The 19,250-nt window shown below is 37.3% G+C and overlaps 2 protein-coding genes across 3 annotated transcripts in view; both read right to left on the minus strand.

Moving 5' to 3' along the window:
- The window catches only part of mpv17 (mitochondrial inner membrane protein MPV17), a 29,721-nt gene extending 26,027 nt beyond the window's left edge, over positions 1-3,694 (minus strand). Inside the window, exons 1-2 of the mRNA XM_041804590.1 lie at positions 3,613-3,694; positions 2,733-2,813 (exon numbers count right to left, since the gene is read on the minus strand). Of these exons, the coding sequence (XP_041660524.1) occupies positions 2,733-2,805 (73 nt within the window). The 5' untranslated portion in view covers positions 2,806-2,813; positions 3,613-3,694. The remainder of the gene's footprint in view (positions 1-2,732; positions 2,814-3,612) is intronic.
- A 1,809-nt stretch (positions 3,695-5,503) lies between these two features.
- The window catches only part of si:ch211-243j20.2 (uridine-cytidine kinase-like 1), a 41,068-nt gene continuing 27,321 nt past the window's right edge, over positions 5,504-19,250 (minus strand). The window contains exons 8-15 of one of the 2 annotated variants that reach the window (XM_041805499.1): positions 17,059-17,078; positions 13,926-14,024; positions 13,652-13,745; positions 13,417-13,479; positions 13,062-13,184; positions 12,069-12,176; positions 10,969-11,125; positions 5,504-8,569 (exon numbers count right to left, since the gene is read on the minus strand). In XM_041805499.1, the coding sequence (XP_041661433.1) occupies positions 8,493-8,569; positions 10,969-11,125; positions 12,069-12,176; positions 13,062-13,184; positions 13,417-13,479; positions 13,652-13,745; positions 13,926-14,024; positions 17,059-17,078 (741 nt within the window). In that variant the 3' untranslated portion in view covers positions 5,504-8,492. Of the gene's footprint in view, positions 8,570-10,968; positions 11,126-12,068; positions 12,177-13,061; positions 13,185-13,416; positions 13,480-13,651; positions 13,746-13,925; positions 14,025-17,058; positions 17,079-18,109; positions 18,127-19,250 lie in introns of both variants that reach the window. The other variant, XM_041805500.1, reaches the window with a different exon arrangement.

Consider the following 19,250-nt stretch of genomic DNA (forward strand, 5'->3'; position numbering starts at 1 on the left):
GGGCCCACCTAACCTCTAGTATAACAAGGTATTTCAATACAACTCTTTGCTTTCAGTTACATTAACATTAATTGGAAAATGTTTGTGGGTCACAGAGTACATTCAGTGAGCCCCCGCCATTTATTTTGTTTTGATCAGTTATTTGCAAAGACATTTTTTCCTAATACTCATCTCTGTAAACGAACATTATGGTCCAGAAAACCCTTTCAAAGTAGGATTAATGTTTCAGAAGACATTCATAAATTCTTAAAACCAGGAAGCAAGAGGAATAGTTGAATGGTCACCGGTTAATCCAACACCATTGAAGAAGTTGTATATATCAGATAAAATAAATGATATCTAATTAGTATTTTATGATCATTTAAATGTGATTTATCTATTTATTTAAATATCTATGATTCTATGATTGTAAATGACCTCTCATAGCCCAGCTACAGTAGCTCTGGGGCCCAGCCCACACTGGAAAGCACTGGCGTAAATGATCAGACACAGCTGATTAACTCAGTTTGACTTTGGTTAAGAAATCTGATCGTTTAATCTTCCTGTGAAATTTTATCACATGTGTACAGATCTGTGTTATTAGGTACAACTGAGGGTTTTTACTTTTTTTAAACTTTATTTGCATGTAATCTGCATAATAATCACTACTTCCTAGGTTAAAAAAAAAAACTAAACTAAAACAAAACACTTCAGTGCAGGATATACTGGCGTATCCTCACTCTGAGTTTCTCCAGAAGCCTCCTCTCTACTCCATTAACAGTTGAAGGTCCCTTTATCATGGTGGGGGAGAGCTTTTTCTAAATCAGCCAAGGAGAGGGGTGCAAAATGCGCATAGTAATGAAATGAGGAGCACCCTTAGAATAAAATAACACACATTTCTATGATCAACTGTTTAATCGTATGGACTTACACTGACTTTAGTTTTATAGTTATATCACAGTGAGATTTATTTAGGTTTATAGACCCACTATAAAACCATCAATGCTCTCCAAACCTTCCAAACAGGAAATGAGTTTAGGAGATCCTACTTATTTATAGGCCAAAGGTCAGTGGCCAGTATCAACAGGAATTGTCTGACACATCCTGAAATGTGGGCTTCCCTTTTCATGCTCTGACACAAAAGCGGTTTCTAGTTTTAGAAAGATTAGAATTTTTAATTGTGATCAATCTCATAATTTCTGTTGTTAGCAGGGATTATTTGCATCAATTTTTATCGCATTTTAAAAGTCCACTACTCTGGATTCAAAACTGGGTTTTTTTTGACTGTCTTCAACATATTAATTAATTTAAATCCTGTTTGTATACTGACCTGCTTTTATAGGTAGATTTAATATTTTAACATGGAGTTAACCACAGAAAAAGGAACTTGTTATTAAATGAAAAGAAATGGGCAAATTCTATATACAGAAGCCGTAAGAGGACAAAGGGTAAATTCACACATGTATGCTTTAGGTTTTCCTAAGGTTGCAAGTAATGTATGAAGTCCTGATTTTGATCATAGCTGCTGTAACACTGTAATTTCCTGCAAAGAATTAATAAAAGCTGTCATGTTTTTCAGTAAGGTCCTCTTCTAATTAATGGTCTGATAATGGTAATTAACTCATAAATAAAATAAAATTAGAGCTTCTTTCATTTTCATGTTACAATTGTCTCAACAAAGGCAGAATTACAAGGAAACAAAGCAATAAAACAGATCTCTATGATTTAACTCTAGAACCACCGTGGACCTCACCTAAAACAGCCAACGGGCCAAATTTACCTGTCATTAAAGTGTCTTGATTTTTATAAATAGTACTGATCAAGGACTGTTAATTAACCACTGACATTGAACAGCTAGATAGCAAACTAGATCACTGTTGGAAGATGATCCATCACATAGGAAATTGTCTTTGGACTGATTGCTAACCCTGAAACGTCCCCATCACTGGATTCTTCCACATTAGAAGCACTGAGATTACATTTGACATTTAACAATGGTTAATGTCTTTTTTTCCTTGTTGTATCCATGTTGAAGGTTAATCTATCGACTTATTAGGCATTGCTGCAATAGAGGGAAGGCATGTCCATTGCACCATCTATTTATTGCTAGTGTGAAACAAAACAGTGAGAAAATCAAGGCTTTCTTATGGGGTAAATTTGACCTGCATGTTAGTTATAGATATAAATGTCCATTAACAAAATTTGGGTTTAGGCAAAGAGTTCTTTAATGACACCAGGTGCTATAAAAGAAACTTTTAGGAAAAGTCAAAGACTGACAGTCTTTAAAATTGTACACATCATGTAAGTTACAATTACAGAACAGCCTTGGGTACATTTTTCCCATTGGCAGTTCTAGCGTTAAAAGTAAACCATGTTGTCAGGAATCATTGTTTCTCATCAAGTGTAAAAACTTGGGCTAAACTGTGGGATTGTTACATTATCATGGTGTCTTTCACATGTCTGTTAATAGTGTGAGGACACTCATCTTGAGCAGGAAGAGCCAAAGGCCTTTTTGTCTTTGTTGATTCAGGAGCTTTAAACAGGAGCAAAGGTCATTTTCAGCCTGTTTCTGTCATTATTTTCACTCACTTTACCTCAAAAAGTGAGTTCAACTTATAAAATCCCTAAAATGCCTCATTTAGATGTTTTATTATATCACATGTAATGTGACTACTGTGCTGTGAAACTTCCCTCTGTTCTTGCACTTATTTGATAATAGCAGTATGAACTTGGTGTGAATGAGTAATTCCTACCAGCAGTTACTATCTGCACTGTCCAGGGATATTTGTTCATCAGGACCTGGTAGGATCTCCACAGGCCTGCCATCCTGCCTCCTGGGAAGAAAAAAATAATCGAATTATCCAGTGATAATAGAAAAACGTGGATTTGTTTATACAGTCAAGAGTTTATCTAATAACCCACCCCGCCCACCGGCAGGCAATGTGACTCAAATCAAAGCTACAATGCTAACAAGTCCCGTCATACTATCTATTAAAGCTAGCATGCTTTGAGAGGCTTTACAGGCTAAATTCGAAGTAGCTAACGGTTTCTCCAAAACAGTGTTTCTTTTACGGAGATTAACAAATCCAGCCAATAAAATGTGACTCTACAAAGGATGACAAGCATGGGAAAATTTTCAGTTGTTTGTACAAACAGTACGTTTGTACTGTTAACAACGACTGGAGGGTGAACGCAACCTCCACTGAAGATGAGATGATATAGTTAAAAAATCTTATAACACTGCGGTCTTTACTGTGAAATCTTTCAACACCGAGTTGAGTCGTAACTTAAAATGATTTAATAAAACAATTATCCAAGTTCTGAGACAGACATCTTCTTAAAAACAATCGTGGAAATTTTTAATCGCCAAGTTTTGGAACGTAGTTCGTTAACTGTCCAGTCCTGTCTAACGAACGTTACAAGAAAAGTTCCTCGTCTGCAAACGTTGACGTAAATGACGTCGTTCGGAGCTATGGTTGAACTCAGTAATAAAATAACTCCAACATGCTTTCACATGTTTCTGTAACTCATCAGAAACATGGCTGTAAGACGACGAAGATGCTACATACTAGTACACAGCTGTCCTCACATTTGTCTCGACAAAAGTGTATCTAAAAATGTATCAATACTCACCTAATTACGAGCTTGTTTAACTTAACGTGAATGTTGCGTACTGGTGAACAAACCCGGCTCAGGCGAATGAGCGAGATGCAGGTGATGCCTTCAAGGCCCGGTATCAGCTCTGAAATTTGCGTTGCACATTTGAAAAAAAAAAAATCATATTGCATTAATTAACTACTTTAAAGAAGCCCTGAAAGGACACACATCCATACACTCCATTTTACCTCGATTTTTCCACGGTAACAATTACATTTCAGTTATTATATCGACATCTCAACTCACGTTTCTCCTTATCACAGAGTAACATGCAGGTTTACTCGTCGTGATAATCAGAAACCAGATTTGTTATTCCAAGATAACAACATAAATAAGCTGAAACATCAAAAAACTGCCATAAAATACTTAAATAACCGCAAAACAGAGGAAAACAGTACAGATAGATACATGTCCATTTAAGGCCTTGGTTCTTTTATGTGTAAAAATTAGATTTTACTCATCAAATCTTCACTTAAACCATGAAGCATTTCCAGGCCCCCCACTTTTCAATGTTGAGCTGCAAGAAAAAAGCACAAATTTTAAAAAAGAAAGTAATATTCAAGGCAAATTCAATCACATAACTTAGGGTGGTGTTTTGGGATTTTTTTTAATTTGTCAAATAAAAAAAAGAATTAAATCTTTAGACAGGTAAAAAGATAAAAACATTAAAATTATTAAATGTACTCACTGAATGTGCACGGTGAAACATCTTGGACTTACCACGCCAATTTGCCTTACTTTCTCAAATATGTAAACCACATTATGAAAGTTTGATTATTTCCCACCGTACCTGAAGGGATCGTAAGAACTGCAATTTGCGTCACGTCCGCTGTAAACAAACACTCTACCGCCCCCTTGCGGAAAACCATTGGTTTTGGATTTAACCACAACGAAAACACCCGATGTTATTCTGAAGTTAATAATTCTACTTTGAAAAGTATATTGTATTTATAAAACAAAAAAAGCCTGAATACAGAATAAATTCTCACAAAAAAAGATGCTGCCTGAAAAACTGACCCAGACAGGTTTAATAACAGACCAATTATAGCTTCAATCCTTTTAGGTGTGCCTGTTCATGCCAGGTGAAGGGCAGCTCCTTCACCAGAGTTTTGATTAATTAAACACCCATCTATTTTTCCTCCAGTGACATTACATAGAGTGAAAATGTTTTAAAAACTTTCATCTGGAGTTTGGTTTATAAAATTACAGTACTGGTAGCCACTTGGAGGATTGACAACATTTGCAGTAAAAAATATTGCCACACAGTTCAAACAAAAGTAAGGAAGCTCTAAGCAGACATACTGCAGTACTGTGAAAAGGTTAAATCCTTGAGATCACCAGAAAATTAATGAAATCAGCCACATCTCAATAAAGCATTGTTTTTTTCAAGATGAGATAAATAGGTGGACATCTCAAGAAATCACCTGTATTCAGTTTCAGAGCAGTTTCAATAATAAAATGATTACTGCACTGAAAGGAGCTGCATACACTTTCGTTGCACCTGTGTACAATGACAATAAATGATTCTGATTCTATTTGGTCATTATTACAGGAAAATTGAGTATAGCCATGTCCATTCATGGCTTACATATAAAGTCTCAGTAGAAAATTTTCTCTAATGGTAACAACTATTCTAAAAGCTTAAAACAACACTTTTTATTTGCACTGAGTTCACAATACAGCTGGACGCAAGCAAAACTAATACCGCATTAAAAAGACTCCCCGAGGACAGCCCACAGAGGGGCTTGGGTGACTTTCTATTGCAGGAACATAAGTATCAACAGAAATAATCTGCCGCACAATGCATATCAATACTGTGAAGCAACAGCAAAGAAATAACGTGTTAAATACAGGATGAATACAGAAGTCAAGTCAGGTCAGTTTTATTCATATAGCTCCAAACTAGACATCAGACATCTAATGACACCAGAGCAGGTCCAGACAGAATGATGTAATATACCATAGCTTTGACACATGAAAAAGCAGTAAAAATAAACATCCAGACATTTATGATAGCTGCACCCACAGATCTGCATATTGTTTTATTCTGAACGATTGTTCTTAACAGAAATGTCAAAGTAATGCTAAATAAAGCAGCATTTTCCACCAAACTGTCCAGTGATTGAGGCTTGATTTTTAAAATCAACTCTTCAAATAGAATGAGAAGAAGTGGGAAATAAGTGTTGCGAGTTCAGTCTTGCAATTTATCAAATACAGTACACTTATAACCCAACTTTTACACTGTAGCTCTATTAGGCTGACAGAAAAGCTAAAATACAGAAGAAATTCAGTAAAAGAAAAACACATTACATAAATTAAAAAGCTGAAAACAGAATAAAAGAAATTGAACACATAAATGTCATATTTTGATTTTGATTTTAGTCCAAAAAGGTTCAAACTGCTTCCACTATTCAGATTTTTCCCCGTTTTCTTATTGACCGGCAGGCTAAATCTATTACCTTGTCATACATGACAGCTAACTTCCTCCCCACTCCGCTTGTTTTCTTCTTCCACTTCAAGTTGTGTAATTAACTCGTATGCAGATAAAACAGAACATAAGTAATGCTTCTATCTGCAGCCCTGAATAATCAGATTATTCTGCAAAAAGCTAAGAGCATTAATATAATCGTTCATAATCCTTTACCTGTAATAGAGCATTACATTACGTGGTTTAAATGACTGCTTCAGTAATCGTGTAATTTCAGAAATCAGCAGATAACTGGTTTATTAATGTGCATGTAAACACACTAAAAAAAAAAAAAAAACAGGGAATGTATTTTTGTTTTTTACTTTACATATGAGAAACTCACCAAAAATGCTGCCTTAAACTGAACCAAATGGTGTTTTTTTTTTTTTTTCTTTTTTGAAAACAGATTTTATGTTCATACAGTGCTGTGGATTTACCGACAATAAATCAGACCACAGGAGAAACAAAAGAACTCAACAACTGTCAGACTTGTTGCTTTTGGCACCGAGCGTAACAGCAGTTTATACAGAGATTTTCCAGACAACGCAACTTAAAACATGGAGTATCTTTACCGAATAATTATCTAAAGCGGAGTTAAATATTTAATACAAATGTAATAATGATATTAAAGGTTTTAACTTGTGAAAAATGTTTTTGCTTAAAAAAGACACTTTCATCAGTGCAGAAAATTCTCTATGTAAAGGTTCAAGGAATGGACAATTACAGCAATAATAAACATAATAAAAACAATTAATGTAAAAAAAACATCACTAACATTTGATTGCTTCCCTTAATCATCACTCTTCTAGTTCAAGTATAATTCCTCATTGTTTTTTTTGTTTTTTTTTCAAAGTTGCCTGAGATTAAATTAATTTACAGTACAGAAACGATGAAGCTTCACCAGCAAAGCTAAAATAATACACTAAGATTTCCTACAAAAATGCTTTAAGCTATAAAAAAGGAAATGAAAAGAACACTACATTGCAAGCTAGATGCAGTATATTACCTTCAAATTTTAGGAACCTCCCCCGCAGACTAATGCGTCTTCTAAGAGCTATTTAAACAGAATTATCTTAAAAAACGAGGCCTTGTTATTCATCGTTTTCACGTCTTCGTGCAAAGCTAAGGATTGGATTGTTTGGACTTCTTAATCATCTACAATATCTGTTTTATAAAGGTTAAAAAAAGGACTTGATGGTACAAACTGCTGGAAGAAACACAAATTTCAAAGCTCTTTCTGCAAATAGACAGCAGGAGACAAAAGAAAGGTCACGACTGAAGCTTCAAAACCTGCAAAAACATACCTAGCAACATTATTTACATTATATTCAAGCAAACGGATTGATTTGACATAAAAAACAGCATGTAATTTTGAGATTCAAGTGAAATATCACCACTTCATCAATTTGTACGCCACTCATGATTTGACTTTCTTCTGCATTGGTTGCCATTTTACATCAACCAAAGTTTGCTATTTTTTAACAGTTTCATAGATATCAGTGTCTCCCATGGAGCTACACTTAACTTCTGTGGCAGATATGGCCATCCTATATGTTTATTTTGTTGTGTTTCTGCTATTTTAAAAGTATATATCAACAGTACAATGTATAAAGACATCTAATAACATGTCTCCCCTTTTGAAATGAGGACAGCATGATTAAAGCTGCAGAAAAACATTGGCATATGAAGATAATTCTTTAACATCACACATCTATTGTTGCATTCACGGGAGGGACATATGCACGCCTCTCTTGCATGCACAGATGGTGATACAAATGTCTGAAAAGGTTGAAATGGCCAGAAATATACTTGGGTGGCTGTACAATATTGCTTACAGCTTCAACATCTATAAATAGAAGAAATCCATTGGCACAGGTAACAGTCTACCTCCTTTTTAAAACTAAATCCTGCCACTGAGCTTTCCCCGTCCTTGCCCTGAAATCTGATATTCCTAATAAGCTGTTCACATGGCTTATGAGGATAAATATTCATGTAAGGTTCTCTAACTTTCCCTGTTTGTTTGCTGACAAGGCACAGACCCAACAGTAAACAGGCAAAAGGCCATGCATCTCAGACTTTGTGTAGATGAGGAGCATATGTCTGAATATGCTGAATCTTAACTTAATTTTAGTCTGAAAATATTCTAATTCTAGATATAATCAACATGCTGTTTATATGACCTCTGTCAAACTGAGAATAATAGTGGATAATTAGATCACATGTGAGTCACTGGTGTGATCAGAAAGCAGTGTATACTGCATCACCTGGTCCTTCAGGTGGACGTCGATGAAGTTAGTGACAGCTGTGAGGAATGAAGGAGCGTTTTTCTCTCTTCTCACAGCTCTAAGTGCTTTTTGTAACAACACATCCTCTGATGGGTTTCTGGTATTCAGAAGTCCATGCCCTCATCACTCTCACACCAGTCTGACGGAGCGTCGGTGCCAAAGTAACGATCTCCAAAATTACCTTTGGAAACAAGAACAGAACATAGGTGAAAAAAGAAATAAATGACTAAACGGTGGTGTAATGTTTTTTTCTCCTTTAGGCAACTTTAGGTGACCTCAAAAGATTCAAACCTCAAAATAATATGAGAAAGCAAAAGTTTAAACCATGTAATATGGAATTTGAAGACCTAACATACTTGGAAATGAATTATTAGATCTGGCACTGGTCTAATATATGCCTTTCAACCTGGGTGCTTCGATTAGAAGCAATAAAACATGGACAACTTATATTCCGGTTTACTTAGTTGAGTTATATGTGTATGAAGTATGATAAACACAGAGCAGGTAATATGCTAAAACAGATTAGCTCAGTCCAAATGTATGTGTTAACATGAAAACTACAACTTAAGTAGCATTAGACTCATTATAAGTACATACAGCTAAGCTAAGCCTGTCGACTAGCATGCAAATTGGCTTAATTAGCACAAATATAAATCTACAAAGTCATTAACATCAAACATAGATAAGGCATGATAATATGTCCCACACTGGGTAAATAAAATGCTGACGATAGTATCTTAAACAGCAAATATGAACAAAGCTGTGTGCTCAGCTAAGGACACCTCAAGGACCCAGGTGCACAGTGGGCTGCCCTCTCTTTGCCTGACAGGGAAATTTGGTACATACTCTATCCGGGTGGCATGACTACTTTTTTCCCATCTATTAATTGAAGCAAATCTTCCAGCCATCACTAGCCATAAAAGAGCCACTGACAGCCAGCCTCCCACATACAGGTGCATCTAAAAAAAATTTAAATATCATGAAAATGTTTGTTATTTTGCTGGGCTTTAATTCAAAAAGTTAGACTTCCATATATTCTAGATGCATCTCATACAAAGTGAAATATTTCAATATTTTTATTTTCTTAATGATTATGGCTTACACAATCTTGAAATACTAGAACATCACAAAACACCAGTCCAAAAAAAGGATTTGTAATACAGAAATGTTGACCTTCTGACAAATGATTTTCCAAGACCAGGATCCCCCGACGAGGACCAGGGCCTTAGTATATTGGTGTATGCTCTACCAACTGAGCTAAACTGACACCCATTTTTGTTGTTTTGAGGATATTAAAAAAAGGCCAAATGGTAGGAAATGAAGAATCATTTGGGGGCCAAAACACAGACTCTTATTACTGAGCTGAGCAAAATAATCTCTAAAAAGAGCTGCAGTTCCCTGAGCGAGCCTGGATGGACATAAGTAAAGCCATGCTTTTTATCCACTAGAGTCAGCTAGCAGGGTGGTCTTTAACGTATGCCAGAAGCCTTGTGTCCACACAACCAGTGTCAGGATGAAGGCATCCCAGATCACCTCTGTATGCATTCTGGACTATCAGACATCAAACTCTTTCAGTATGTACTTAGGAGCTTCCAAGGGTTACCACTTGGTTTAAAGATGCCCAAAACTGGTAGAAATCACTGTAAGTGCATTGTCTCAATGGAGTGAGACTTTTAATTAAAAAACCTTGCAAAGTAAGTTTTTCTGCAGCTGTGGCTCATTCCCATTATTTCCAGCACAAAAGGGCAATTAAAAACTTAACAATTGCCTGTAAGAAATCAAATCTTAAACACATTATTCTTTTTCAGCAGACTGAGAAAAGTATGTGCTTTGAATCCAACCAATTTTGTCCAGAAATGCAGCTTATTGAGCATTTAAAGCCCAAAGAGAGAAAGAGAGAGAGAGCAGTTGAGCAGCTTTCTGCTCAGTGTGATTCACTGTTGATTTACCATTTAATACCTCCACTGAAAGATCCATGCATCACATTTTCTTATTGCCCTTCGCTGCCTGCCGATAAAGGTTAAGGATAATTCATAAAGTTTTGCAGAGGCTGACTCTGGCGTATATAATCGAGCCGATGAGCTCTGCGAGGTCAGCGGGGCGAGACGTTCACTTGTCCCTGTTTTAAAATCAGAGGTGACGGTGCCTTTGTATTCTTACTTTTTACATGCCAAATAAATCTGTTGAACATTTCTGGCAGCACCTAAAGAACCAAAATGCCTTCCTTTTTCCAACATCAACAGACTATTTAAAACTTTATGCAAGTTACTTAAACATGGGGCGACTGTGGCTCAGGAGGTACAGTCGGGTCAAAATAGAGTCACAATCAGGTCATGGGTTCAAAACCCCGGCTAATCCAGTCACATGATGTATCCTCTGGCAAGTGAGTATTGAAGAGAGTATGACGGCCCTCACCATCAGTGTGTGAATGCCCTTTGAGTAGTCGGATGACTAGAAGAGCACTAAACACGCTCAAGTCCACTTACCATTTATCAGTATGTCATCTTGATAACGAACATTTAAAGAAAATGTGTCTATAATACTTTAAATTCAGGTAAAGTTCAAATTAAAGCTCCTCACCGATGCCTGGAATGATGTGGAACTGGTCGTTAACCTCCTTATCCACAGCGGTGGTGATGATACGGACTTTAGGGAAGGCGTAGGCCACCGAGTGGACCCCCATCTCGGCCATTAACAAGGATAATAGGAAGATCTTATCTTCTGCCACATCATGGTCCTGAAGAAGGGAAAATTAACAATATAGGCACAACAAATTAGGCTTTGTGCACTCTACTCCAGGGGTTTTCCCCTTTTTTTTGCCCAAGGCACACTTTAGATCAAGCCAAAATTTCAAGGCACACCAAATCCATGTCTATACAAAGTTGCCTATTTAAAATATGTTACAGTAAATCAAGCATATAGCATTAGTTCAGGCAGGCCACAGAGTCAAGCACTGCTACATAATTGAGATCAGTTGATCTCACAAAAACCCTCATCAGCTAATTTGCTTTTACCCATGCAAATGGCTATCCACACTCATGCTGCCATATTTAAACTGCTGGCTATGCTTTGCTGATCATCTCCAACCCACTTTTTACAACCCCCCTCCACCCCAGCTCCTCCTTCTCAGAACAGCCATGTATGAATAACAGCAATAAGTGCATGTGTGTTTCTTGACAAAGTGGTCCTGACTGAACTGAAGTTACTGTATTGTTGCTGTAATTATGCATGGTTGCACAAATTGCTACGGCACGCCAAGACTTAGCTTGCCTTGCCACACCGTTCGAGAACAACTGCTCTACTCGATAAAATTCTAATTTTAACAACAAAACACTGAAAATTATTTATTCGACAAAACCTAATACATTGTGTTCGTGAATACTAGGATTGGTTTTAACATGGAAAAAACATATTAGAAGCAATTTTTTGGTGGATACATTTTTTTCAAGACAGTCTCAACCTGCATCATGTGATAATTTATGTAGCTGGTCATGTGACTTCTTCACCTGAACATAATGAGGTGCTAAGCACTTGTCACATTAGTCTTTAGTCTTCTTCTCACATGATTTGAAATTATTTTCTTCTACATTCAATCAAATTCATTAAGAGAAGTCTGAAGGTTATTCATTTATTTATGCATTTTAAATCTAAAGCTCAGTGTTTTTCCTGCGTAGACGTACCAAAAGCACTCTGACAGCCATGAGAGCAGCGGCTCCGGTGGACACAGTGCTGTCCATCAGGATGACGTAGTCCTCACTGATGTCTTTGGGCAGACGGAGGTAGTGAAGCTAGAAAGAGAAAACAAAATTTAACACAAAAGAAAATTACTTTGACACATCATCATCCTTTTCATTTTGCTTGAAGGTGAATTCACTAAATAAATGACAAGTTTTTTTTTTTTTTTTTTTTTAAACCTCATCCCTCTAATGCTTCTGTTTCTTTAATTGGTTTCCTTTTTTCTACTTTTTGTATTAAGTTGATCAATTTTAACAACTTATACTTATAGAGCATTATCTAACTTGAACCCCCCTCCCCAATAGCTATATTACTGTTTTTACTGGCTCTTGTTTTGTTTCTTTATCCTGTCTGATTGCTTTTACTCTCCTTTGACCGTTTTTAGTTCTCTCATTGTTTTTTCTTTTTTATCTCTCTATGTCTCTTAACTGCTCACTTCTTACATTTAGGTCCTCTTGGTCTTAACCTGTGTAGCTGGGCTCCTGCTGTTTTTATTGTTTTTTATGGTACCTATGATGTCATGTGATGTCTGTGCTCTAATGATGTCTTAATTTGCATGGAGTCTTATGATGCCTGCGCTCTAATGATGTCTATGATATGTTTGGTATCTGTGACATTTAGGTTCTGGTGTCTTGCCTTGATGCCGTTAGTTTATTATCTTGATCATGCTTTTTTTATCAGGTTCTTGAACTGCTTGGGTTCTGTTGATGTTTCTGGCTGTCATTGTTCTGTTGTCGCTGTCTGTTGTTTGGGTTTAGTTGCTTTTTTCTTGCTGCTACACATGTCAAAGTATGTTGGAAACCCTTGTTTTTATTATTATTATTATAACTTATATAAAAGTATAACAGAAAAGCATTTAGAAGTTTCAACCAGAATCAGGTAAGCTGCCAGATAAGCGGACGAAAGGCACAGGTTTGTTATGTTTAAATCTCAAACACCTCTGGCTCTCCTGTGTCATGGTTGGTCTGGATGAGGATCTTTCCCAGTCTGATGTCTTTACAAACAGCCGTCAGAGCCTGCTCCATGGTCTCTCCTGCTCTCAGGATCGAAACTCCAGTGATCTATTGAAAAACAAAAGCCAAATTTAATGTTGGGCTCTGTTTTGTATGGACAAGTTATTCATAAACATAAATGGCACAGTCTCTCTGATGGTAATCTCAGTGTAAAGATTAAAAAAACAGAATAAAAAAAGACATTAAAAAAACTGATTTCATCGAGCACTCCATATGGTCTTTAGCTTTATAAACACAAATATTTGATAGGAAAAAAACAGAAGCAAAGAAGCAGACTTACTCTTTTACCGCTCAGTCTCTTGCCGTTATAGACGCCGCCCTGAGGTGTCTCTACTGACACGGGCTGGAGAGGAAAGGACGAAGAGGGAACAAAAACAATGATTTGGATGTTTGCAAAAAGCATCTCAAAGGATGAAAAATACCTTTTATACCTGTTAATTCCAACAACCTGAGAGTGAGGCACCAGGCCATTTAATGTAGACTCTTTCACACAAAGAACAAGAGGAAAAACTCACCTTGAGAGGCAGAAATGAAAGGGCATGTTCTATCAGAAGCCTCATTAATCTCTTGGAGTAGAAGATAAACTCATCCCTGTTCGTCTCCTTGTTCCTGCACAGACAAACAGAGGTCAGGAAGAAACACCAGGGAAGAGATTTTGTCTCAGGAGGAGCCAGAATATCCCAGCCTTCATGCTTTCAAAGATGCCCCTAAATTGCTCTCAACATAGCATAAACATGTAGAAATTTTTGGGTACAGTCATAAAACTTGTGTTTGACTGTGTTTTCTGACCTGATGATGGTATGCATGCCTCGGACCTGTGGCGTGCTCTCCATCACGCTGAGGGTTTTGGGTAAAGGCTGACCCTGGTGAGCTGAGGCAAGAGCCGATCTGTGAAATCAAATACAAGCAAACATTAATAAATTGATCTTAGGGTGTGATTTAAAGGTGATTTGAACAACTATGAGGCAGACACAGGCAGTACAAGTTCTGCCTCGTGTCTTTATGACAGTATGTGAGTCTTTCAATATTTTTTAAATGTATTATAGTCCAGTCAGCATGGGATAATATTGGCATACTTGGAGTGTAACACCAAAAGAAGTTATGAAGAAAACATTGAAAACAGACCCATTTTTACATGGGCCATCCCTAAGTGGGATACATTTAAATTCCAAGAAAATGCAAGATGAATTCATGGCCAAAGCAGTTGTAAATTTATCTTACTGTCACTGATCTGCTTATATTCTGTCTTTCTGCATCTTCCTCTTCTCTCTTCCTTTGCCTGCCTCTTCCTTATTCTCTGTTTCCCTCTTATCTGCATCCTCCTCTTACCTCTCTCTGCTTTTCCACTACCCCTTCTCAGCTCAAACACATCTTTAGCAGACATGGGTCTGGTTCTGTTTGAGCTTTCTGCCTGTTAAAAGGAAGGTTTTCCTTGCCACTGTAGTTCTGCTAAATGTTGCTTAGAGCTTAGCTCATTGTCGATTAATGTTGGGTCTTTATAAATAAATGTAAAGTGCCTACAAAGAAGTTTTCACCCCCTGAATGTTTTACCCGTTTACTGATTTTAGAAATCAGTCGTGGTCAATATAATTTGGCTTTTTTGACAAAAAACCCTCTTCAAAGTCAAACTGAAAACAGATTCCTACAAAGTCACGTCAATTCTGTACAAAATATGTACAGAAAAGTAAATGGCTACATAAATATTCATCCCCGTCAAGTCAGTAGGTACCAATCAGCCTTGCACATCTGGACGCTGCAATTTTACTCTATTCTTGCTTGTAAAACTGCTCAAGCTCTGTCAGGTTGCATGGGTATCAGACATGAACAGCCATTTTCAAGTCCAGACACAAATTACCTGTTGACTGAGGTTTGGGCTTTGACTTGGCCACTCCAGAACATTCACCCTGTTGTCTTTGAACCATTTCGGTGTAGCTTTCTCTGCATGCTTCAGGTCATTGTCTTGCTTGAAAAGAAACCTTCCCTCAAGCCCTAGTTCTCTTGCAGACTGACTAAGATTGTCCTCCACGATTTCCTCATATTTTGCCGCATTAATTTTACCCTCTACCTTTTCAAGCCTTCCAGGGCCGACTGCTGAGAAGCATCCCCACAGCATGATGCTGCCACCACCATGCTTCATGGTGGGGATGGTGTGTCTGTGGTGATGTGCAGTGTTTGCAACTTGTCTGATGGCCAAAAGCTCCATTTTGGTCTCATCAGACCAAAGAACTTTCTCACACTTGACCATGGAGTCTCCCACATGCCTTCTGGTGAACTCTAGTCCATATTGAATCTGAGTTTTCCTCAACAGTGGCTTTCTCTTTGCCACTCTCCCATAAAGCTTTGACAGGTGAAGAACCCGGCCAGCAGTTGTTGTCTGCAGACTCTCTCATCTCAGCTGCTGAAGCTTGGAACTCCTTCAGAGTAGTCATACGTGTCTTGGTGGCCCCTCTCACTAATCTCCTTCTTGTACGCTCACTCAGTTTGTGAGGATGGCCTGATCTAGGCAGATTTTCACATATGCTATATTTCTTCCATTTCTTGATGGATTTAACTGAACTCTGGGCGATGTTCAGTGCCTTGGAAATGTTTTTATATCCATCCCAGACTTATACTTTTCAATCACCTTTTCTCTGAGTTGCTTGGAATGTTCTTTTGTCTTCATGGTGTAATGGTAGCAAGAATACTGATTAACCAGTGACTGGACCTTCTAGATACAGGTGTCTTTATACTACAATCACATTCACTGCACTCAAGGTGATCCCCATTTCCCTGACTGTGAGAGTATTAGCACCAGCTGGCTGGGCCTCTGTTGAATCAGATAAATCACTTTAAAGGGAGTGAATATTTATGCAATCCTTTATTTTGCCCAACATGTTTTTGTTTAATTGACATTACTTTGTAGAAATCTGGTTTAACATTGAAATAAACCAGGGGTGTTTTTTGCATTTTTGTTGCCAAAATCCAAATTATATTGACCATTATTTATTTCTGAAATCAATAAAAAGGTAAAACATCCAAGGGGGTGAATACTTTTTATGGGCACTGTAATAGATAGTGCAGTCTCAACTTGCCCTCAGTGAAAGTGTCTTGAGATAATATTGGCTATTAATAGGCACCATATAAATAAAAAATGGTTCATTGACTGAACATTTAAAAAAAAAAAAAAAAAAAAGTTGAAAACCCCAAAGACTGTTACATTCTTGGTCTGTTAAAATCAGATTATTGGAATCTAAATCTTTATTAGTAAAAGATCTTTTGTTTACTTTGCCTTCTTAAACCTGGTTATGTCCTGATGCCTGATGCTTAATCTCCTAATAAACCCAGACAGCAGTGGGCCACAGGAACCACTTAGTTCCTAACAGAAATGTCCCTGAGCTTAATGTTTTGGGAATTTAGTCAAAAAGCACCTAAATCTAAGCTGATGTCTTCAGAACTTAGTGTCATTATATTACAGCAGACATTCTGGGATGTGGTTGCAAGGCAAACATGATTGCAGACTATGTTGTCAGAGTGTGCCATTGCCAGACGCCACCAAAGATAAAACAAGGAATGCTGTTTTGAAAACTAGCAGATGAGGTGGACACACTCTCAAACACATGCAAACAATTGTTAACAGCAGTAATGCAAGCTAACTATTGCTTTAAATGCTTTGTTTGCCATTTACTAACAGATACGTTTAATGCATGCTCTGCCCCAAAATAAAAAAATAAAGCATGCTTTTGCAGGTAATTAACTGCTTTCCTGCCAAAACTCTTCTAACATGTCATTAAATTTTGGTCATGAAAGCAGCAAAGACATCAAGCAAGCCTGTACATTTTTTAAAGTAAATATATTTTTTTTCACATTCTGTTGTAACACGGCCAGAGTGCATCACAAATAAATCACTACATCACTAAATAAGGATGCACAAGGCGGGGCTCACATATCCCAGCGGAGCTTCCTCTGGAGAAGGTGAAACATTTTCATTTGTTGAGTTAAAGTGATATAAGCATTGATGAGAAAGAAGAACAGAAAAAAATACAGGAAGGAAAATACAAAAAGGACAAAAGAGAAGACAAAAGAGAAGGAAAAAGGAGGAGCATTAGAGCGTTAAAACAGCTCCACTACATCACCGCTCTGCAACACCGAACAAATACTTTCAAGTTCAGGCCGGACGAGCAGCAAGCTCGATTCAATTTGTCTCCAAAGTGGGTTCATTTAAGGTGACTCAATTCATTTACAGTCGAACAGGCCACTCTGAGAGCTGAGAGGAGAGATAAGTTGTCCTTTACCACTCAGGAGGTTCACAAACAGACCTTAAACCGATAGGGGGCCACCTGGAGAAAAAGATCTGAGAATTTACCTTTTTATGTGACCACAGGGTTTATTTCAAATCTTAGTGAGGCCTAGGACATGTCAATTCATTTGAAGCTAGTGAGGCCATGTGACTGTTTGGTACACAACCTAGACGGTTGCTGGCTTAAGTCCTGGTTGGAACAAGTCTGGAAATTGGTTTAGTGTCTTTCTATCAGTGCATGACCATAGGATCCTGTTTGTGCAGGTATATCTGGAGAAATACTTACTACTTTAACTTGCTATATGAGGAGCATTCTTGTGATTATACTTACCTAACCATGATGCATGTTGACTGACAGGCAGACATTTCTTATTGTGTGAGGTTGTATTTATCAAATTAGTGATTTGACAAAAGAACAATAAAATATGAGCACAAAGGAAAAAGTCAATAAAAGAAGTGTTGGGGGCTGTTTGTGTCACAGAAAGGTCACTAAAATAAAAAATCTTGTGGCAAAAAATAAGGTAATGGACATAAATTAAGGATGCAGATTGATATATTTCAAAGTACAGAGCACAGAAATAACAGTAATTGTGTCTTTGTTTGATTTAATGGAGAAGGAAGAAGAGATAGTGAAAGCAGGGATGAAAAGGAAAAGAAATATGGAGACGGTGTAATAATAAAAAAGCAGCAGTCGTACCTCACAGTGATCTCACGCTGGAATGGTTACACAGCATTCAGCCAGGCAAGGGGAGGATCGTGCACGCACAAGCAGACGCACACACAAGGGCACACAGGTTTGTGTGTGCAAACAGTGAAACACAAGAAAAAAAACACATGAGATAAACCAATCTGTAACAGAAAACCCCCAAACAAAGCCAAACATTTGCAGCAAAATAAATGTTTGTTGGTAAGAAATGAAGTTTGGTTTCTTTCAGTTGGTTTAACAACATCAGAGTGATTTAAAAGAAAGAAATATGGAGTTTGAATATTAAAAGAAGCCTTGAAAGACTATAAAATGACACCATAACTGTTCATTCAAATGGATAAACTTGTTCATGTGAGTGAAAGGTAAAAAGATTTTTATAGCACCAAATTAAGGTCACAATCACGCATCCCTATAGGTGTCTACTCTGTTATCCACGTTACTTACTGCAGGTGTCATAAATGTGAGTGTGAAAGATGTTCAGTGTGCTCTCCTTGCAGTCATTAATGAACATGTCGAAGGTGGAACAGATCATATTTTGGTACAGGTCATAAAGTGGCTGACAGTACAGTGAGGTGAAGGAAGATTGAGGACACCTGTTCTGGGTTTATGTGATCGTTTATCTCAGGTAAGTGGAGCTCAGTTTTTAGAGCCTTCAGAGAGAGGAAATGGGGATAAAGTGACCAGGAGGGTCATGAAAAAGTGTTTTTGAGTGTCTGAGACTGAAAAAAACTTTGAGAAATTCAATTTAATGTGCCTTTAAGTTTCATTTAACATTTTGAAGACTAACTCCAGCCCAGTGTGCTTGATTTCGGACCAAACTTTAGACTTTTTAAAACAAGAAATAAAGACAATAGCTAGAGGAAAAATGATTTTCTCCAAATCTGATTTGCAGGACAAAGAGGGAAAGACTGACCATTTATTCTATATTACCAGCAGAGGGCAGAAGTGTTCACAAACTGTGCAGGGCAGCTGAGACTGCATTCATTTTTCTGTGGGAAAAATGACTGTGCTGCTGCACACCCATCTATAATTGTTATAGTGTGCATAATAAATTGAATCAGCTAATGTCTAATGTATCTTTCCTTTTAAAAGTTATTTATTTCTGATCTTTTATGCCTTTATTAAGGATACA

This window comes from Cheilinus undulatus, linkage group 14 (assembly GCF_018320785.1).
Source record: "Cheilinus undulatus linkage group 14, ASM1832078v1, whole genome shotgun sequence".
Taxonomy (NCBI): domain Eukaryota; kingdom Metazoa; phylum Chordata; class Actinopteri; order Labriformes; family Labridae; genus Cheilinus; species Cheilinus undulatus.